Source organism: Porites lutea, chromosome 6 (genome assembly GCF_958299795.1).
Source record: "Porites lutea chromosome 6, jaPorLute2.1, whole genome shotgun sequence".
In the NCBI taxonomy this organism is placed as follows: Eukaryota; Metazoa; Cnidaria; class Anthozoa; order Scleractinia; family Poritidae; genus Porites; species Porites lutea.
This window is the reverse complement of record NC_133206.1, coordinates 29829394-29852770: the sequence shown is the minus strand read 5'-3', so window position 1 is coordinate 29852770 and position 23377 is coordinate 29829394. Positions and strand designations below refer to the sequence as shown.

Here is a 23377-nt window from a genome sequence, read left to right as displayed (position 1 = left end):
TGAAGGGAGCAAGGAAAAGAACTGCAGACAAGTGGACAATGTTCTGTTTTCGTTTTCCAAGATTAAGACGACTCAATAAATAGGATCTTTTAAAAAATCAAAGCTATTTGAAACGTAGTGAACCGTAAAAGGTTTCGGGAAATTATAAAATGCAAAGTGGTTCGTTCACCTTTTTTATTTCACAGAGTCCAAACTTAACATTTTAATATAGGCGTCATCTGACGAGTAAATGACCATTTTCAAGCGCCAGATTGCAACAAGTGGTCGCCAAATTGTCATTTTCTTTTCTTTAACAATAAGACATAGAAAAATTTTACTATAAGTCATACTCCAACGACGGTCCCGCGCAATCTCGTTTACGTGTTAAGCATTTCCGGTTTCGTTTCAACAAACTACCAATTCGGAGAGGAAAAGTATTTGTTCACTTATACCCACACTATATCTAAACCTTAAATAAAACCCCAACCGCTTCTTCATTATCAAAGTATAAGAAACTTTGTAAGGTTTGCATGTACATCGCGCGCGTTTATAATGAGCGCCAGGTAATGCAGACCTCAATTCAGTCAGAAGTTACCGCCGCAAACAATATGGTCGCCACGAAAAGCGCCCTGAACAGAAGACATAAACATGTAAAAAACAAAGTTTATGGACACCATTTAACACGAAATTTGTTGACACAAACCAAACCGATAGAAATATAACAGAACGGTGTCCACTTCCAGTACTCGCTCAACGAATCCACACGCGGCACGAATTGCGACAAAATTATAAACTTCGCATTGGGAGAAATCACACAGGGATTGTCATCAGTATCTCTGGAAAATTCAGTAGAATCGTTTGTATCAAGCACCATTGCGGTTGTACATGAAGTTGTAAAGCTGAATGAAACCGACCGCTGCTATCAATGATGTTGATTCGCCCAGGATCATCTGAATGCTCATATCGGCCACAAAGCGCATGCTCCTTAGCGAGCGAAATTGATTTGCTTTCAAAATGGTTTCCCTCTCGTCTCTTTTGAGCTTCTTGTAAACAAAGTACCAAAGATAAATGCGGATAACCTTTCCAGCAAGTCTATTGCACCATGCGCGAAGCTGAGAAGAGTAAAAAGTTTGATTTCACACAGGTCCGCTACGGCTTGCATAACGCAAAAAACGATGGCGGAAGCGCTGTGGAGTACGTTTAACAGCATGTGCGAAGCTCCTGGATGTACAAAAATCGATTCTTTGCGCCGACAAGCGTACAATTACCTTTGGAATAGCAGTTACTAAGGGCAAAGCCCCGGCTATGATCGCTCTGTAGGTTTGAGATGCTTTACCATACAGAGGTGTCAGGACGTAAACGAAACTAAAAGTGATTGGAATTCCAAAAGCAAACTGAGCTACCAGCATGGCCATTACCTTGATCGCTTTCTTGATTCTTTTGCTTCTTTCGCTGTTCTTTGCTATTTCTCTGCCAATGAGTAAACTGTTACTCGCCAGCAAAAGAAGAGGCAGTTGAGCGGTTAAGACATCCAAGACTTTACGTTAACGCCGTACATCTGACAATAGAGCCTGAAACAAGTGTCGAATGATGCGCCCAGAAGATTCAGTGTGATTAGATTGAGCTTTTTTATCAAACTACTTTCAAACATTGTCAACATAAGAAGAAGCAACCACAGCTGAATCACGAAGGTTTCTGTTATAGAAATTGTCACTATTATTCTCTGATATCTCTTGGAAACCGCCGTCCAGTTAGTTTTCTGTACATTAAAGAAAAGAACTCTAAAGTTCTCAAATTCAACATCAGTATTGAAATAGCGAGTGACCCCAACGCAACGCCGCCAAGAATCTATATGCAAAATGCGCACTTTATGGCCTTCCAAAGCGACAATCGCCATTTCATGCAAATTTTTCTTCCTTTTCATTGGCCGAGAGCCCAACACGTGACCTGCAGATAACTGCCTACAAATAATGGTCTGCTCATGGGCAATGTCGTTCAACTGTGTTTGGCTGCAAATAATCTTCTGCTCATACGCAAATAGCACCGCCCTTTTCTCCTTCTTGCGATCGCTTTGGCGTCAAAATGGCAGATATTTCGTTGACCGAATAATGGAACAATTATCGAACCCGATTATCGCAGTGTTTTCCCGCAGATCAATTATGATCTGCTCGCCACTGACAAATCACCATATTTTGCTCAACCTCGTCTAATAATAGTTTTAACAATTAAAGTATTTGCAGAATCTTCTGATGATATTATGTACTGTGCTTAAAAAGGGGGTTCTCAATTCAGAGTCCGTAAATAAAGCCATGCCTATACTGTGTGTCCCGTTACGGACATCTTTTCGCGTCCCGAGGGTGTCCGCTCACGAGAGCTTCCACTGTATCAACATTTCCTGTGTTTATTCTAAAGGAGAGTCATCCCCTTTTCTGTGAAACAATTTTTTTTACGAGTTTTGTCTTAGAGAAACAAAACTATTATTTATCCTTTTATATCAAGTAGAAAAAGTGAACGACACATGGTTTTTCTAGTTTCATATACGGCTGGCGTTTGTTATCATTCGCAAGCCCTGGAATTTCTGAAAACTTCCTAGTTTTTCAGGAACAACATCCTACGCCTCGTTACCACCTGACGAGAGGTAAGTGTTAATGTTGACTTAGGGGAGGGGTAGGTGGTGGTTCAAGTCACTAAATTAACACTCTCTGACAATGATTCAAACTTATGCGATGCACCTCTATATCAATTTCGAGTATAAAAATCTAAGTGTGCCTTTCAAATGAATCAGAGTGAGCAAGATTTTTTGGTCGCACTGTCGGGTAGTAGCTGTTGACAAGGTCGGAAAAGAAAAGAAAAACTCGGAAGCAATGTAATTTTGTAGACGTGTGAAAATACCGAAAACTTTAACCCTCGAACTGCCATCATTGCAATCAAGTGCTTAGAGGGAACCTTTTTTTGTAGCTTCTACCGTGCTGTGTAAACCAGCCCGTGTTAACACGTAGAGGGAACAGTAAACACAACGATTTCTGCCATATTTAGCCTGCTAGCAAGCTCTCCAGGGCGCTCTGGCGGCGCTCCTTGGAGATCTTGCACGCAGGCTATGCCATGTTTCACACACACTCTTGGCGCGTAATACCGCTGAGCATACGCACCACAGTCCTACCAAAAGCTGTACATACAAGGTGGTTCTAAATTAAGGCCATACTCATAATATGGTTTGATTTCTATCGCCCTAAATTTTACGTGATTAATCTAAAAGCAGGACATTTTTTCTGTGTAGATTTCATACGATTTTCCCTTGTGAAGAAACAGTAATAGTCACTTACCATTTTATTTAAGTAGAAAAAGTGAACGATAAATCCTGCCAACATTTTGTTAGTTACGTATGCCGGTGTTTACACAATAATTCGCAGTCACTAACGCTCCTTTAAATATTATGCAAATATTTTTTAAAAAACTCCAGTATTCATACATACAACACGCCATCATCCACCTCCAGGAATTTTTAAGTACAAAGCTTTGGGTTAGAGATACATAAGCGTTCTTCTCCTAGATTTGGTGTAATACTGTGGAATGATATACTGAGTACCTTGCGAAATCTACCCACGAAAGTATTTAAAAGAGAAATTCGCCGACTTCTGCTAAATATATTAGAAAAAGAAAATGACTAAATAGAAACATCTATCATTATACAAAAAGTTGGACTAGCTTAACAATTAAGTAAGTCTTTCAAGTTTTTTCTCTCAAAGTTCTAAAGTTATCGTTTCCTTAACTCTGTGTTTATGTAATAATATTCATTAACGGTTAACCCTCACTTATAACATAACACAAGTAAATCGCGCGCTCTGATTGGTCAGTCAGCCACTACCATTTGCCCGTGGGTGCACGCCAAGAAACTGAGCTAGCGCGGTAAAATTTAGGCAAATTCAACAAATCTCCTCTCCTGACGGTAAAATACACCAATGAAATGCACAGATGAAAAGTGGAAGTTGAAGAAAAATACTAAGCTGTCGTTTTGAAGGAAAAAAAGACAAAAGATCAAGCGACAAATTTGCCCTGGATGAATGAATCACTGTTTTCCTCGCGCTAGAATCGGCTGAAGGAAAATCGAGCGAGCGAAGATTTAAGGTACATTTTGTGTGTTTTTTATAGAAGAGAACTCTATTTGAAATGTAAATTTATCAATTAGCATTGTGTTATTGACTTTTTGATCAAGCTGATGCTAAATTCAAGCAAATATTTTAGGAAACACGCTCAAATTCTAGACAGCTTTGTTGTGAAGTTTTCATCGCATCGATTAAAAATTTTAGTTGAGTTTAAACAGGCACATTACACTGGAATAAGCGAATTTCATTTGAGTACAGAAACATTTGGGTTTTCAAATAAATTTTTCAAAAAATAAATTCTGTGTGTATTATTTTGTTCCTCAGTGTTCATTCATAACAGTCGTTCAGAGAACGGTCTAAAAACAACAGCTTCAGCGCCGGCTGTGTGTCGGCGAATTTCAGTTGCAACTTTGACTTTCATAGCTGGATTTCCCCAGACAGATTTCGATACAAAGCTAGTTAATTTCTTTTTGAAATTAGTGTTACCTTTTATCCTTAAGGAATTACGGTCAAATTTTCTCATTTCTACTTTACGTTTATTTCAAAAATTGTCACATAAATAAGCTTGATAATTATTTCATTTATTTAGGTTTAGCTTAGTTTTTAGAGTCTTTTTGTTTATAGTTGCAGCTATAGTTTTCCCTCAAAGTTTTTACCCTAATATTAAGAGCAAGTAGACAGATGCCATTCAGAATAACAACGAAAAACGTTTTTGCAATTTACCTGAAGACGGAGAACGGTTGATTCAGCGAAAGAAAAACTCAAAGACAAGTTTTTGAAAAACATAGAACGTGATTTGTTTACGCGCGGGCAGATGGCAGCATACATGAACTAGAACCGATGACTCAACTGAAGGCAAATGGAAAATAATGTTTTCCTCTTTCGATTATGTTATAAAAGAAATGGTAAACGTTGCAGCTGTGCAACCATGGAGTTATGGATGCACTTGGGAGGTTTGCTAAGCACTCAAGAAGCTAGAGTCGCACTCGGCTATCGCCTCGTGCGACTCTTACGCTTCTTTCGTGCTTAGCAACCTCCCGCGTGCATCCATAACTCCATGGTTGCACGCTGCACGTTTACCATTTCTTAATTGTTCGTCTGTCCCGCCTAGATTAGCAGCTGCTATCTGCTGTACAATGCCGGTAAATACTTAAGTTAAATTGCTGAAATAAGGTTGCTGCTGTTGTTGTTGTCATTTCTTAAAACATCCTAGTTTTAATGACCGTGCGTCTAATACCACATATTCTTTCTTTTTTATAATACAGCTCCTTTAAAACTTTGAGAAAGGCCCCCTACAACTGATATCATCTATTATAACTCCTGAAGTGTTTTTGGCCTTAACAACAGGAAACAAGTGAGATGTAAATTAACACAGTGTCATTGCAGTCCAAAAAACAAATATCATCACTGCGGTTGTACATGAAGTTGTAAAGCTGAATGAAACCGACCGCTACTATCAATGATGTTGATTCGCCAAGGATCATTTGAATGCTCATATCGGCCACAAAGCGCATGCTCCTTGGCGAACGAAATTGATTTGAAAATCTCTTAGAAATATTGAACTTTAAGGAGCTGTGTCACGAAATTTATCAAAATTCAAACAGTGGAAATCCCCACCAAAATGAGTGAAACATAAAAATAACCGCTCAAACATTACACGAAGGTATAAATAACACAGCAAATAAAAAAGGAGGCATGGATGGACAAACTTGAAGAAGATGGAAACGGATTGCAATTGGTGTTTTTGAAAACAGTTTTTCAAAGTTACAAAAATTCTTAAATGCAAAAGAAACAAAAAGCAGTAACCAAAGAGGACACAAAATTAATTTAAATTAAATTTTTCTATGTTTTATGTAAAGTGTGCAAAAACCAAATAAATATATAAAAACGTTTTTCAAAGTTCATTCTGTTCTTTGTAACGTTTGATATAAAGCTTGGGGGACATTTTGCTTGAAACGAAGCTGTCATTCTGTTATTCACGGGTAATTTCTCAAGTTCAATAGCGACAAAGGAAGCGTAACTGGCATCAATAACAAAATGAACTAGACAACCGTGACAACGCCCCTTTAAAACTTTGAGAAAGGCCCCTTGCAACTTATATCTTCTATCATTACTCCTGAAGTGCTTTAGCCTTAACAACAGCAAACAAGCGAGATGCAAAGTAACACAGTGTCATTGCAGTCAAAATGAAAGCAATGAGCATATGTTTCCGCTATTTCTTGCGCCAGACGCGTACCACTGCGATATTTAAATAAGACATCTGCAGCCAAAACGAGAATGAGTTAAAAAAGAAATCGATGCTAATACCAATGGAGACGCGAATGAAGAATTGGGTTATAAAAACCATGTTAGTAGACGCCGAGGAAGCATCACTATGGTTGTACATGAAGTTGTAAAGCTGAATGAAACCGACCGCTGCTATCAGTGATGTTGATTCGCCAAGGATCATCTGAATGCTCATGTCGGCCACAAAGCGCATGCTCCTCGGCGAGCGAAATTGATTTGCCTGTAAAATTGTTTCACTACTGTCTCTTTTGAGCTTCTTGTAAACAAAGTACCAAATATAATCGCGAATAATGATAGTCAACCTTTCTAGCAAGTCTATTGCACCATGTGCAAAGCTGAGGAGAATGAAAAGTCGGAGGCTGGTCAGGTCCGCTTGCATAACACGAAAAACGATGGCAGACGTGCTGTAGAGTCCGTTTAACAACACGTGCGAATCTCCTGGATGAAGGAAATCGATTCTTTGCGCCGCTAAGCGTACAATGACCTTTGGTATAGCAGTAACTAGAGGTAATGCCCCGGCTATAATCGCTCTGTAGGTTTCAGATGCATCGCCATACAAAGGTATCAGGACGTACACGAGAACATATGAGATTGGTATTCCAAAAGCAAACTGAGCTACCAGCATCGCCGATACCTTGATCACTTTCTTGATTCTTTTGTTTCTTTCGGTTTCGCTTTTCTTAGCTATGTCTTTGCCAATGATCAAACTGTTCATCAACAACAAGAGAACAAAAAGGCCGTTAAGAGGAAATGACCTCCAGGGCTTGTGGTAAATGCCGTAAACTTGTAAATAAAGCCTGTAACAAGTGTCGAGGAAAGCGCCCAGAAGATTGAGAAAAAGTAGATTGAGTTCCTTGATCAAACGCCAACCAAACATTGTCAACACAACGAGAAACGGCCACAGTTGAACCAAGTAGGCTTCGGTTGTATCAGCTGTCACCATGATCGCCTGAATTCTTTTAGGTATCGCCGTCCAGTTTTTGGACTGCATATCATAGCAAAGAGCGACGGTATTGAAATCTAGGACCAGTATTACAATAGCGAGCGATCCCAACGCAACGCCACCAAGAATTTGCATACAAAATGCATGCTTCATGGCTTTCCAAAGCGACAGTCGCCATATTGGCGGGCGAGATCTCTTCCATCCCATTTTGCTGTCGTCCCCTGAAGGAGGATCGTACTCTTGAAAAATCTCATCATTTCGATTGAACTTTTTGAAATCCTCCAAGGGATCTTGGCGTCGCACTAATGGAACTTCCTCTAGAAGTACTTGTCCTTGGTAAGACTGAATCACTCCAGCGGCGAACGTCTCCGAGATGTAGGCGAACAAGCCTTCGAGCGAGAAAGGAGCAGCTCCCATTAGTTGAATAACTATCTCAGCAAAAATCAAATACTTCTCACTGCCTTACTGCTTCTTCTCGGCTGGCTTTTAAGTTCTTGAAATCTCACCTCTTTATAGAACCAAGAACATTGTCGTTATTTGTCAGAAGCTCTAAGGCAAGGTTGTTGGGATTTACCCCCGTGTGCAAAACCTGTGAAGTTTTTCTTTGTTTTCTGGCTATAATATTCCCTGGCTCTATTCATAGAACAAAGAACATTGTCGTCATCTGTCAGAAGCTCCAAGAAAAGGAAGTTGTTTATATCGATCAGTTCTTGGAAAGACGAAATGTAAATGACTGTGGTGTCTGTGTCCTTTAAGTGTTTTCTTCCTCAAGGCGGCGAAGAAAAAAATTGAAGACGTGCTCCAAGAGTAAGGCGAATCAATAAGTCGAGATCTTTTAAAAAATAAAAGCTATTTGAAACGTTGTGAACCTTAAAAAATTTAGGGAAATTATATAATGCAAAGTCCGTTTTTCTTTTTTTTTTTTTTGACAGTGTCGAAATTAACATTTTAATATAGGCTAAGTGTTTTTTCCTGAAGGGAGCAAGGAAAAGAATTGAAGACAAGTGTCGAAGACATGTTCTGTTTTCGTTTTCCAAGATTACGACGACTCAATAAATCGGATCTTTTAAAAAATCAAAGCCATTTGAAACGTAGTGAACCGTAAAAAGTTTCGGGAAATTGTAAAATGCAAAGTGGTCCGTTCACCTTTTTTATTTGACAGAGTCCAAAAGTAATATTTTGATATAGGCGCCATCTGACGAGTAAATGAACATTTTCAAGCGCCAGATTGCAACAAGTGGTCGCCAAATTGTTATTTTCTTTTCTTTAACAATAAGACATGGAAAAATTTTACTATAAGCCATACTCCGACGACGGTCCGGCGTAATCTCGTTTACGTGTTAAGCATTTCCGGTTTCGTTTCAACAAACTACCCATTCGGAGAGGAAAAGTATTTGTTCATTTTTACCCACACTACATCTAAACCTTAAATAAAACCCTAGCCGCTTCTTCATTACCAAAGTATAAGAAATTTTGCAAGGTTTGCATGTACATCACGCGCGTTTATAATGAGCGCCAGGTAATGCAGACCTGAATTCAGTCAGAGGTTACCGCCGCAAACAATACGGTCGCCACGAAAAGCGCTCTGAACAGAAGACATAAACATGTAAAAAACAAAGTTTATGGACACCATTTAACACGAAATTTGTGGACAAGAACCAAACCGATAGAAATATAACAGAACGGTGTCCACTTCCAGTACTCGCTCAACGAATCCACACGCGTTAGGAATTGCGACAAAATCATAAACTTCGCATTGGAAGAAATCACACAGGGAGTATCATCAGTATCACTGGAAAATCCAGTAGAATCGTTTCCATCAAGCATCATTGCGGTTGTACATGGAGTTGTAAAGCTGAATGAAACCGACCGCTGCTATCAATGATGTTGATTCACCCAGGATCATCTGAATGCTCATATCGGCCACAAAGCGCATGCTCCTTGGCGAGCGAAATTGATTTGCTTTCAAAATGGTTTCCCTCTCGTCTCTTTTGAGCTTCTTGTAAATAAGTACCAAACATACCCGCGGATAACCTTTCCAGCAAGTCTATTGCACCATGCGCGAAGATGAGAAGAGTAAAAAGTTTGATTTCACACAGGTCCGCTACGGCTTGCATAACGCGAAAAACGATGGCGGAAGCGCTGTAGAGTACGTTTAACAGTACGTGCAAATCTCCTGGATGAAGAAAATCGATTCTTTGCGCCGACAAGCGTACAATGACCTTTGGAATAGCAGTTACTAGGGACAAAGCCCTGGCTATGATCGCTCTGTAGGTTTGAGATGCTCCATCATACAGAGGTATCAGGACGTACACGAGACCAAAAGTGATCGGGATTCCAAAAGCAAACTGAGCTACCAGCATGGCCATTACCTTGATCGTTTTCTTTATTCTTTTGTTTCTTTCGTTGTTCTTTGCTATTTCTCTGCCAATTGGTAAACTGTTCATCGCCAGCAAAAAAACAAAGAGCCAGTTGAGCGGGTAAGACATCCAAGACTTTACGTTAACGCCGTACATCTGACAATACAGCCTGAAAACAAGTGTCGAATGATGCGCCCAAAAGATTCAGTGTAATTAGATTGATCTTTTTTATCAAACAATGTCAACATAAGAAGAAGCGACCACAGTTGAATCACGAAGGTTTCTATTACAGCAACTGTCACTATGATTCTCTGATATCTCTTGGAAACCGCCGTCCAGTTAGTTTTCTGTACATTAAAGCAGAAGTCTAAAGATCTCAAATTCAAAAACAGTATTGAAATAGCGAGTGATCCCAACGCAACGCCGCCAAGAATCTGTATGCAAAATGCGCTCTTCATGGCCTCCCAAAGCGACAATTGCCATGTTGGCGGACGAGATCCTTAAATTTGTAATAACTGCTATTATCATTTCATGCAAATTTTTCTTCCTTTTCATTGGCCGAGAGCCCACCACGTGACCTGCAGATAACTGCCTACAAATAATGGTCTGCTCATGCGCAACGTCGTTCAACTGTGTTTGGCTGCAAATAATCTTCTGCTCATACGCAAATAGCACCGCGCTTTTCTCCTTCTTGCGATCGCTTTTGCGTGAAAATGGCAGATATTTATTTAAAAAAAATCGGTGACCGAATGATGGAACAATTATCGAACCCGATTATCGCAGTGTTTTCTCGCAGATCAATTATGATCTGCTCGCCACTGACAAATCACCATATTTTGCTCAACCTCGTCCAATAATTGTATTAACAATTAAATTATTAGCAGAACCTTCTGATGATATTATGTACTGAGCTTAAAAAGGCGGTTCTGAATTCAGAGTCTGTAAATAAATCCATGCCTATACTGTGTGTCCAGTTACGGACACGTTTTAGCGTCCCGAGGGTGTCCGCTCACGAGAGCTTCCACTGTATCAACATTTCCTGTGTTTATTCTAAAGGAGAGACATCCCCTTTTCTATGAAAAAATTCTTTTTACGAGTTTTGACTTAGAGAAACAAAACTATTATTTATCCTTTTATATCAGGTAGAAAAAGTGAACGACACATGGTTTTGCTAGTTTCTTATGCGGCTGGCGTTTGTTATCATTCGCAAGCCCTGGAATTTCTGAAAACTTCCTAGTTTTTCTGGAACAAAATCCTACGCCTTATGACCACCTGACCCTCCTCTAAGTCACAATTTTGCCCGAGGCGAGAAGTAAGTGTTAATGTTGACTTAGGGGAGGGGTAGGTGGTGGTTCAAGTCACTAAATTAACACTCTCTCACACAGATTCAAACTTATGAGATGCACCTCTATATCAATTTCGAGTATAAAAATCTAAGTGTGCTCTTTCAAATGAATCAGAGTGAGTAAGAATTTTTGGTTGCACTGTCGGGTCGTAGCTGTTGACAAGGTCGGAAAAGAAAAGAAAAACTCGGAAGCAATGTAATTTTGTAGACGGATAAAAATACCGAAAACTTTAACCCTCGAACTGCCACCATTGCAATCAAGTGCTTAGAGCGAACCTTTTTTTGTAGCTTCTACCGTGCTGTGTAAACCAGCCTGTGTTGACACGTAGAGGGAACAGTAAACACAACAATTTCTGCCATGTTTTGCCTGCTAGCAAGCTCTCCAGGGAGCTCTGGCGGCGCTCCTTGGAGATCTTGCACTCAGGCTATGCCATGTTTCACACACACTCTTGGCGCGTAATACCGCTGAGCATACGCACCACAGTCCTACCAATAGCTGTACATACAAGGTGGTTCTAAATTTAAAGACTGTGAATAAGGCCATACCAATAATATGATTTGATTCTTATCGCCCTAAATTTTACGTGATTAATCTAAAAGCAGGACATTTTTTGTGTAGTTTTCATACGACTTTCCCTTGTGAATAAACAGTAATAGTCATTTACCATTTTATTTAAGTAGAAAAAGTGAACGATAAATCCTGCCAACAGTTTGTTAGTTACGTATGCTGGTGTTTACAATAGGGATTTTCAGATCCGAGCACGCGGACCGCTACGAGAACGTCAAATAAACAATAGGCTTTATAAGTAAAACAACAACTTTGCACGTGCACAACGCTTTTTTGTACATTTCTTTGCCCGTTTTTGCACGACTACGACTTGAAAATGCCTAATTCGCGTTTTATGAAGGATATTAACAAGCGACGACGAAATTTAATTTCCCTTTCTGTACTTGAATATGGTCCCTAGGAATTTAACTCCCGGAGGGTTCGCCTACAATGGACAAAGTAAGTGGGTAGGAATAATTGCGATAAAGACTGCAAGAACGCGAGTTCACTTTTTAAGCGACGCTCTCATTGCCGTCGCGTCGTTGGATCTTAAAGTCCCTAATAATTCGCAGTCCCTAACGCTCCTTTAAATATTATGTAAATATTTTTTAAAAAAACTCCAGTATTCATACATACAACACGCGATCATTCACCTCCAGGAATTTTTACGTACAAAGCTTTGGGTCAGAGATACATAAGCGTTCTTTTTCCAGATTTGGCGTAATACTGTGGAATGAGATACTGAGTACCTTGCGAAATCTGCCCACGAAAGTATTTAAAACACAAATTCGCCAACTTCTCCTACATATTTTAGTACAGGAAAATGACTACATAGCAACACCTATCATTATACAAAAAGTTGGACTGGCTTAACAATTAAGTATTAAGTTTCAACTGATTTTTCTCTCAAAGTTCTAAAGTTAACGTTTCCTTAACTCTGTGTTTATGTAATAATATTCATTAACAGTTAACCCTCACTTGTTCGTCTGTCCCGCCTAGATTAGCAGTTGCTACACGCTGTTCATGCCGGTAAATACTTAAGTCAAATTGCTGAAATAAGGTTGCTGCTGTTGTTGTTGTCATTTCTTAAAACATCCTAGTTTTAATGACCGTGCGTCTAATATCACCTATTCTTTCTTTTTTATGATACAGCCCCTTTAAAACTTTGAGAAAGGTCCCCTACAACTGATATCATCTATTATAACTCCTGAAGTGTTTTTGGCCTTAACAACAGGAAACAAGTGAGTTGAAATTAACACAGTGTCATTGCAGTCCAAAAAATATATATATATATCATCACTGCGGTTGTACATGAAGTTGTAAAGCTGAATGAAACCGACCGCTGCTATCAATGATGTTGATTCGCCAAGGATCATCTGAATGCTCATATCGGCCACAAAGCGCATGCTCCTTGGCGAACGAAATTGATTTGAAAATCTCTTGGAAATATTGAACTTTAAGGAGCTGTCTCACGAAATTTATCAAAATTCAATCAGTGGAAATCCCCACCAAAATGAGTGAAACATAAAAATAACCGCTCAAACATTACACGAAGGTATAAATAACACAGCAAATAAGAAGACGATGGAAACGGATTGCAATTGGTGTTTTTGAAAACAGGTTTTCAAAGTGAGAAAATTCTTAAATGCAAAAGAAACAAAAAGCAGTAACCAAAGAGGACATAAAATTAATTCATAAATTAAATTCAAATTTTCTATGTTTTATGTAATGTGTGTAAAAACCAAATAAAGAAATAAAGAAATATATAAAAACGTTTTTCAAACTTCATCCTGTTGTTTGTAACGTTTGATGTAAAGCTTGGGAGACATTTTCCTTGACACGAAGCTGTCATTCTGTTATTCACAGGTAATTTCTCAAGTTCAATAGCGACAAAGGAAGCGTAACTGGCATCAATAAAAAAAGAAACTAGACGACCGTGACAAAGCCCCTTTAAAACTTTGAGAAAGGACCCTTGCAACTGATATCATGTATTCTTACTCCTGAAGTGTGTTTAGCCTTAACAACAGCAAACAAGTAAGATGTAAAGTAACACAGTGTCATTGCAGTCAAAATAAAAGCAACGAGCATATGTTTCCGCCATTTCTTGCGCCAGACGCGCACCACTGCGATATTCAAATAGGACATCTGCAGCCAAAACGAGAACGAGTTAAAAACGAAATCGATGCTAATAGCAATGGAGACGCGAATGAAAAATTGGGTGATAGACGCCGAGGAAGCATCATTGCGGTTGTACATGAAGCTGTAAAGCTGAATGAAACCGACCGCTGCTATCAATGATGTTGATTCGAAAAGGATCATCTGAATGCTCATATCGGCCACAAAGCGCATGCTCCTTGGCGAGCGAAATTGACTTGCTCTTAAAATGGTTTCACCACTGTCTCTTTTGAGCTTTTTGTAAACAAAGTACCAAAAATGATCGCGAATAACGATAGTCAACCTTTCCAGCAAGTCTATTGCACCATGCGCGAAGCTGAGTAGAATGAAAAGTCCGAGGCTGGTCAGTTCTGCTTGCATAACACGAAAAACGATGGCAGTTGCGCTGTGGAGGACGTTTAATAATATGTGAGAATCTCCTGGATGAAGGAAATCGATTCTTTGCGCCGCCAAGCGTACAATGACCTTGGGTATAGCAGCAACTAGAGGTAATGCCCCGGCGATGATCACTCTGTAGGTTTCAGATACTTCGCCATACAGAGGTATCAGGACGTACACAATACCATAGGCGATCGGGATTCCAAAAGCAAACTGAGCTACCAGCATCGCCGATACCTTGATCGCTTTCTTTATTCTTTTCTTTCTTTCGGTTTCGCTTTTCTTAGCTATGTCTTTGCCAATGATCAAACCGTTCATCAAGAACAAGAGAACAAACAGGGCGTTAAGAGGGAATTGCCTCCAGGGCTTGTTGTAGATGCCGTAAACTTGTAAATAAAGCCTGTAACAAGTGTCGAGGAAAGAGCCCAAAAGATTGAGAAACAGTAGATTGAGTTCCTTTATCAAACGCCAGCCAAACATTGTCAATACAACGAGAAACGGCCACAGTTGAACCAAGTAGGCTTCGGTTGTATCAGCTGTCACCATGATCGCCTGAATTCTTTTAGGTATCGCCGTCCAGTTTTTGGACTGCATATCATAGCAAAGATCGACGGTATTGAAATCTAGGACCAGTATTACAATAGCGAGCGATCCCAACGCAACGCCACCAAGAATTTGAATACAAAACGCATGCTTCATGGCTTTCCAAAGCGACAGTCGCCATGTTGGCGGGCGAGATTTCTTCCATCCCATTTTGCTGTCGTCCTCTGAGGGAGGATCGTACTCTTGAAAAATCTCATCATTTCGATCGAACTTTCTGAAATCGTCCAAGGGATCTTGGCCTTGCAGTAATGGAGCGTCCTCTAGAAGGCCTTGTCCTTGGTAAGACTGAATCACTCCAGCGGTGAACGTCTCCAAGATGTACGCGAACACGCCTTCGAGCGAGAAAGCAGCTCCCATTAGTTTATCAACTATCTTAGTGAAAATCAAATACTCCTCACTGCCTTACTGCTTCTTCTCGGCTGAATCTTAAGTTCTTCAAATCTCACCTCTTTATAGAGGGAGGCATTGGGATTTTCGGTTTTTCGGTTTTTGTTGCAAAAGACTTCGGTTTTTCGGTTTTGGTGGTTATTGCGGTTTGCGGATTTTTCGTTTTTTAGCATCTGGTTTTCGGTTTTCGTGAAAAATACTAGCGGATTTTCGGTTTTGGTACCCGATGTCTAGCGAAGGCCAGCAAGAATTTGATGAAAGCAGTGACGAAGAAGTTGAAGTCAGTGCAGATGACAACAATTCTCAGGGCCAGCAAGATGAATTAGGGGCATCGACGAATTTTCTCTTTGGTGTAAGGTCGCGATATGGAAGGGCAGTGAGGTTCAATAATCGACTGCTGTTTTGAGTATCTGTTTATTACCACATTAAATCTTAGAGCAAGTTCCTGCTGCCATGTAAAACTGAAAAGGAACTAATTGTACCGGTTAGCTTCCTCAGTGTCGACTCAGCTCAGTGCAATCGCATGTTAGACAATCAAGTCTCCAAACGTTCAGGTTAGTTATCAAATGGAAATGTTCGATTAGAGATTTTCGATTGAAGTTTCCAGAGCTATAGCTTTTTGCGACTGCAAAATTGCAATTCTAAAGAGGACTTGTGTGCAAATTCTCCTAAGTTAACTAGGCTCCATAACTAGCGGCTTTTCGGAAATTGAGCCGCAAAGTCTGGGCTCGAGAGAGCGGCAGAAACAAAGCCTATGATTTAAGCAGACACAAAAAGATACGAAGGCTTCAGACAAAGTCCATGTGAACATACCCCAATGCCCCCCTCTTTATAGAACCAAGAATATTGTCGTTATTTGTCAGAAGCTCTAAGACAAGGTTGTTGGGGTGTACCCCCGTGTGCAAAACCTGTGAAGTTTTTCTTTGTTTTCTAGCTATTATATTCCCTGGCTCTATTCATAGAACAAGGAACATTGTCGTCACTTGTCAGAAGCTCCAAGAAAAGCAAGTTGTTTATATCGATCAGTTCTTGGAAAGACGAAAATAATGTAAATGACTGTGGTATCTGTATCCAATGCACTGTTTTCGTTCTCCAAGACTAAGGCGACTCAATAAGCCGAGATCTTTTCAAAAATAAAAGCTATTTGAAACGTAGTGAACCGTAAAAAAATTTAGGGAAATTATATAATGCAAAGTCCGTTTTTCTTTTTTATTTGACAGTGTCCAAATTAACATTTTAATATAGGCTAAGTGTTTTGCCCTGAAGGGAGCAAGGAAAAGAACTGAAGACAAGTGGACAATGTTCTGTTTTCGTTTTCCAAGATTACGAAGACTCAATAAATAGGATCTTTTAAAACATCAAGGCTATATGAAACGTGGTGAATTGTAAAAGGTTTCGGGAAATTATAAAATGCAACGTGGTCCGTTCACCTTTTTTATTTGACAGAGTCCAAACTTAACATTTTGATATAGCCGCCATCTGACGAGTAAATGAACAATTTCAAGCGCCAGATTGCAACAAGTGGTCGCCAATTTGTTATTTTCTTTTCTTTAACAATAAGACATGGAAAAAGTTTACTATAAGCCATACTCCGACGACGGTCCTGCGTAATCTCGTTTACGTGTTAAGCATTTCCGGTTTCGTTTCAACAAATTGCCCATTCGGAGGGGAAAAGTATTCGTTCACTTATATCCACACTATATCTAAAACTTAAATAAAACGCCAACCGCTTCTTCATTACCAAAGTATAAGAAATTTTGCAAGGTTTGCATGTACATCACGCGCGTTTATAATGAGCGCCGGGTAATGCAGACCTGAATTAAGTCAGAGGTTACCGCCGCAAACAATATGGTCGCCACGAAAAGCGCTCTGAACAGAAGACATAAACATGTAAAAAACAAAGTTTATCGACACCATTTAACACGAAATTTGTGGACACAAACCAAACCGATAGAAATATAACAGAACGGTGTCCACTTCCAGTACTCGCTCAACGAATCCACACGCGTTACGAATTGCGACAAAATTATAAACTTCGCATTGGGAGAAATCACACAGGGAGTATCATCAGTATCACTGGAAAATTCAGTAGAATCGTTTCCATCAAGCATCATTGCGGTTGTACATGAAGTTGTAAAGCTGAATGAAACTTACCGCTGCTATCAATGATGTTGATTCACGCAGGATCATCTGAATGCTCTTATCGGCCACAAAGCGCATGCTCCTTGGCGAGCGAAATTGATTTGTTTTCAAAATGGTTTCCCTATTTACTCTTTTGAGCTTCTTGTAAACAAAGTACCAAACATAATCGCGAATAACGATTGTCAACCTTTCCAGCAATTCTATTACACCATGCGCGAACCTGAGAAGAGTAAAAAGTTTGATTTAACACAGGTTCGCTTGCATAACGCGAAAAACGATGGCGGAAGCGCTGTAGAGTAAGTTTAACAGCACGTGCGAAGCTCCTGCATGAAGAAAATCGATTCTTTATGCCGCCAAGCGTACAATGACCTTTGGAATAGCAGTTAATAGGGGCAAAGCCCCGGCTATGATCGCTCTGTAGGTTTGAGATGCTTTACCACACAGAGGTATCAGGACGTACGCAAGACAAAAAGTGATCGTGATTTAAAGAGCAAACTGAGCTACCAGCATGGTCATTATCTTGATTGTTTTCTTGATTCTTCTGCTTCTTTCGCTGTTCTTTGCTATTTCTCTGCCAATGAATAAACTGTCCATCGCCAACAAAAGAACACTGAAGAGGCAGTTGGGTGGGTAAGACATCCAAGATTTTCTGTAAACGCCGTACATCTGATAATAGAGCCTGTAACAAGCGTCGAATGACGCGCCCAGAAGATTCAGTGGGATTAGATTGTCAACATCAGAAGAAGCGACCACAGTTGAATCACGAAGGTTTCTATTATAGAAACCGTCACTTTCATTCTTTGATATCTCTTGAAAATCACCGTCCAGTTAGTTTTCTGCACATTAAAGCAGAAATCTTAAGTTCTCTCAAATTTAAAATCAGTATTGAAATAAAGCTTGAAATAGCGAGTGACCTCAACACAACGCCGCCGAGAATCTACATGCAAAATGCGTACTTGGTCTTCCAAAGCGACAATCGCCATGTTGGCGGGCGAGATCTTTTCCATCCCATTTTGCTGTTGTCCCCAGCAGGTGGGTCATATTCTTGAAAAATCTCGTCATTTTGATTAAACTTTATAAAGTCCTCCAAGGGATGTTGGTCTTGTAATAACGATGCATTGTGTTGTAGTTCTTGTCCTTGACGTGACTGAATAACACCAGCCGTAAATGTCCCCACCATGTAAAGAACGATGCCTTCGAGCAAGGATAAGGCAACTCCCATTATTTAATAATAAAAAACTTAACAAAAACTAAACAAGCTGTCTGTTAACTAGTACGAATCGAGGCACGATCTGCTCGGCCTAATAAAAGCAAGAAGAGTCAGATCTGCTTTACAACAGCTTCTAGACTCAGTTGTTTTGGGGAGCCCAGCCTTCATAAGCCTTCTTGTTTCTGCCAACTTACAATTCTTATATGTAAAGTTTTTTGCCAACTTACAATTCTTATATGTATTCTTGCATTGTAATTTACTTTGGCTAAATAAAACTGAACTGAACTGAACTACTTTGATCGATCAATTCTTAATTTTTAGGCCGTCTTTTGTCAAGCAAGAGAATGAACGAACTAAAGACCATTAAAAAGATACGCTTCACAATCATGCTAGGCAAGGAAGCGGAATGAACTTGTAAAGCACGTGAGATTCTCCTAGATGAAAACAGTAGTACATTGAACCCAATTCAATTTTGAGTCACTAGCTGTATTTGAATCAAGCCATACAGGAGAAAACGAACTAAAGACTACGCTCTTAAAAAATGCTGTTATCCTAGAACTCGCCACAAATAGAAAAATAACCGGAATGAGCCCGTAAAGCACGCGCGTTTCTAAATTATGTTTTTTTCATAGAAGAATTCTTGTTAATATCGATCTTTCCTAGAGGAAATGAAAAACGAACTAAGGATCAACGGAAAATTACGCTCTGAAAATTTGCTGTTATCTTGGAAATTGCCACGCGTCCCGAGGGTGTCCGCTCACGAGAGCTTCCACTGTATCAACATTTCCTGTGTTTATTCTAAAGGAGAGACATCCCCTTTCCTATGAAACAATTTTTTTACGAGTTTTGTCTTAGAAAAACAAAACTATTATTTATCCTTTGATATCAGGTAGAAAAAGTGAACGACACATCGTTTTGCTAGTTTCATATGCTGCTGGCGTTTGTTAACATTCGCAAGCGCCGGAATTTCTGAAAACTCCCTAGCTTTTTCTGGAACAACATCCTACGCCTCATGACCACCTGACCCTCCCCAAAGTCACAATTTTGCCCGAGGTGAGAAGTAAGTGTTAATGTTGACTTAGGGGAGGGGTAGGTGGTGGTTCAAGTCACTAAATTAACACTCTCTGACAGAGATTCAAACTTGTGCGATGCACCTCTATATCAATTTCGAGTATAAAAATCTAAGTGTGGCCTTTCAAATGAATCACAGTGAGCAAGATTTTTTGGTCGCACTGTCGGGTCGTAGCTGTTGACAGGATCGGAAAAGAAAAGGAAACCTCAGAAGCAATTCAATTTTGTAGACGTGTAAAAATACCGAAAACTTTAACCCACGAATTGACACCGTTGCAATCAAGTGCTTAGAAGCAACCTTTTTTTGTAGCGTCTACCGTGCTGTGTAAACCAGCCCGTGTTAACACGTAGAGGGAACAGTGAACACAACAATTTCTGCCATGTTTAGCCCGCTAGCAAGCTCTCAATGCGTTCTGGCGGCGCTCCCTGGAGATCTTGCACGCAGGCTATGCCATGTTTCACACACACTCTTGGCGCGTAATACCGCTAAGCATACGCACCACAGTTCTACCAATAGCTGTACATACAACGTGGTTCTAAATTTAAAGACTGTGAATAAGGCTATACCAATAATATGTTTTGATTCCTATCGCCCTACATTTCCCGAGATTAATCTAAAAGCAGGACATTTCTCCTGTGTAGTTTTCATACGACTTTCCCTTGTGAATAAACAGTAATAGTCATTTACCACTTTATTTAAGTAGAAAAAGTGAAGGATAAATCCTGCCAACATTTTCTTACTTACGTATGCTGGTGTTTACAATAATTCGCAGTCACTAACGCTCCTTTAAATATTATGCAAATATTTTTTAAAAAACTCCAGTATTCATACATACAACACGCGATCATCCACCTCCAGGAATTTTTACGTACAAAGCTTTGGGTTAGAGATACATAAGCGTTCTTTTTTCCAGATTTGACGTAATACTGTGGAATGAGATACTGAGTGCCTTGCGAAATCTACCCGAGAAAGTATTTAAAAGAGAAATTCGCCGACTTCTCCTGCATATTTTAGTACAGGAAAATGACTACATAGAAACACCTATCATTATACAAAAAGTTGGACTGGCGTAACTATTAAGTAAGTCTTTCAAGTTTCAACTGATTTTTCTCTCAAAGTTCTAAAGTTATCGTTTCCTTAACTGTGTGTTTATGTAATAATATTCATTAACAGTTAACCCTCACTTGTTCCTCTGTCCCGCCTAGATTAGCAGTTGCTACATGCTGTTCAGACCAGTAATTACTTAAGTTAAATTGCTGAAATAAGGTTGCTGCGCTGCTGTTGTTGTTGATGTTGTCATTTCTTAAAACATCCTAGTTTTAATGACCGTGCGTCTAATATCTCCTATTCTTTCTTTTTTATGATACAGCCCCTTTAAAACTTTGAGAAAGGCCCCCTACAACTGATATCATCTATTATAAGTCCTGAAGTGTTATAGGCCTTAACAACAGGAAAAAAAGTGAGATGTAAATTAACAGAGTGTCATTGCAGTCCAAAAAAAAAAATATCATCACTGCAGTTGTACATGAAGTTGTAAAGCTGAATGAAACCGACCGCTGCTACCAATGATGTTGATTCGCCAAGGATCATCTGAATGCTCATATCGGCCACAAAGCGCATGCTCCTTGGCGAACGAAATTGATTTGAAAATCTCTTGGAAATATTGAACTTTAAGGAGCTGTCTCACGAAATTTATCAAAATTCAAACAGTGGAAATCCCCACCAAAATGAGTGAAACATAAAAATAACCGCTCAAACATTACACGAAGGTATAAATAACACAGCAAATAAAAAAAGAGGCATGGATGGACAAACTCGAAGAAGATGGAAACGGATTGCAATTGGTGTTTTTGAAAACAGGTTTTCAAAGTCAGAAAATGCTTAAATGCAAAAGAAACAAAAAGCAGTAACCAAAGAGGACACAAAATTAATTAACAAATTCAACTAAAATTTTCTCTGTTTTATGTAATGTGTGTAAAAACTAAATAAATAAATAAAGAAATATATAAAAACGTTTTTCAAAGTTCATTCTGTTGTTTGTAACGTTTGATGTAAAGCTTGGGAGACATTTTCCTTGACACGAAGCTGTCATTCTGTCATTCACAGGTAATTTCTCAAGTTCAATAGCGACAAAGGAAGCGTAACTGGCATCAATAACAAAAGAAACTAGACGACCGTGACGAAGCCCCTTTAAAACTTTGAAAAAGGACCCTTGCAACTGATATCATCTATTCTTACTCCTGAAGTGTTTTTAGCCTTAACAACAGGAAACAAGTAAGATGTAAAGTAACACAGTGTCATTGCAGTCAAAATAAAAGCAACGAGCATATGTTTCCGCCATTTCTTGCGCCAGACGCGCACCACTGCGATATTCAAATAGGACATCTGCAGCCAAAACGAGAACGAGTTAAAAACGAAATCGATGCTAATAGCAATGGAGACGCGAATGAAAAATTGGGTGATAGACGCCGAGGAAGCATCATTGCGGTTGTACATGAAGCTGTAAAGCTGAATGAAACCGACCGCTGCTATCAATGATGTTGATTCGAAAAGGATCATCTGAATGCTCATATCGGCCACAAAGCGCATGCTCCTTGGCGAGCGAAATTGACTTGCTCTTAAAATGGTTTCACCACTGTCTCTTTTGAGCTTCTTGTAAACAAAGTACCAAAAATAATCGCGAATAACGATAGTCACCCTTTCCAGCAAGTCTATTGCACCATGCGCGAAGCTGAGTAGAATGAAAAGTCGGAGGCTGGTCAGTTCCGCTTGCATAACGCGAAAAACGATGGCAGTTGCGCTGTGGAGGACGTTTAGCAATATGTGAGAATCTCCTGGATGAAGGAAATCGATTCTTTGCGCCGCCAAGCGTACAATCACCTTTGGTATAGCAGCAACTAGAGGCAATGCCCCGGCTATAATCGCTCTGTAGGTTTCAGATACTTCGCCATACAGAGGTATCAGGACGTACACGATACCATAGGCGATCGGGAGTCCAAAAGCAAACTGAGCTACCAGCATCGCCGATACCTTGATCGCTTTCTTTATTCTTTTGTTTCTTTCGGTTTCGCTTTTCTTAGCTATGTGTTTGCCAATGATCAAACCGTTCATCAACAACAAGAGAACAAACAGGACGTTAAGAGGGAATTGCCTCCAGGGCTTGTGGTAAATGCCGTAAACTTGTAAATAAAGCTTGTAACAAGTGTCGAGGAAAGCGCCCAGAAGATTGAGAAACAGTAGATTGAGTTCCTTTATCAAACGCCAACCAAACATTGTCAATACAACGAGAAACGGCCACAGTTGAACCAAGTAGGCTTCGGTTGTATCAGCTGTCACCATGATCGCCTGAATTCTTTTAGGTATCGCCGTCCAGTTTTTGGACTGCATATCATAGCAAAGATCGACGGTATTGAAATCTAGGACCAGTATTACAATAGCGAGCGATCCCAACGCAACGCCACCAAGAATTTGAATACAAAACGCATGCTTCATGGCTTTCCAAAGCGACAGTCGCCATGTTGGCGGGCGAGATTTCTTCCATCCCATTTTGCTGTCGTCCTCTGAGGGAGGATCGTACTCTTGAAAAATCTCATCATTTCGATCGAACTTTCTGAAATCGTCCAAGGGATCTTGGCCTGGCAGTAATGAAGCGTCCTCTAGGAGGCCTTGTCCTTGGTAAGACTGAATCACTCCAGCGGTGAACGTCTCCAAGATGTACGCGAACACGCCTTCGAGCGAGAAAGCAGCTGCCATTAGTTTATCAACTATCTTAGTGAAAATCAAATACTCCTCACGGCCTTACTGCTTCTTCTCGGCTGAATTTTAAGTTCTTCAAATCTCACCTCTT

The 23377-nt window shown here is 39.8% G+C and overlaps 3 protein-coding genes and 4 pseudogenes across 3 annotated transcripts in view; all 7 read right to left on the bottom strand.

The window, feature by feature from the left end:
• LOC140941470 (adenylosuccinate lyase-like) overlaps positions 1-23377 on the bottom strand; it is a 113290-nt gene that overhangs the window by 30532 nt on the left and 59381 nt on the right. The window lies entirely within an intron of this gene.
• Positions 843-1881, bottom strand: LOC140940706 (uncharacterized; annotated as a pseudogene).
• On the bottom strand, positions 6193-7783 carry LOC140940705 (uncharacterized; annotated as a pseudogene).
• Positions 9121-12951, bottom strand: LOC140940704 (uncharacterized; annotated as a pseudogene).
• On the bottom strand, positions 13386-15076 carry LOC140940703 (uncharacterized). Its single transcript, XM_073389673.1, has one exon. The coding sequence runs from the start codon at positions 15074-15076 to the stop codon at positions 13514-13516; it is 1563 nt and encodes a 520-aa protein (XP_073245774.1). The 3' UTR covers positions 13386-13513.
• Positions 17210-18470, bottom strand: LOC140940702 (uncharacterized; annotated as a pseudogene).
• Positions 21490-23283, bottom strand: LOC140941404 (uncharacterized). The gene has a single exon (XM_073390398.1). The coding sequence runs from the start codon at positions 23281-23283 to the stop codon at positions 21721-21723; it is 1563 nt and encodes a 520-aa protein (XP_073246499.1). The 3' UTR covers positions 21490-21720.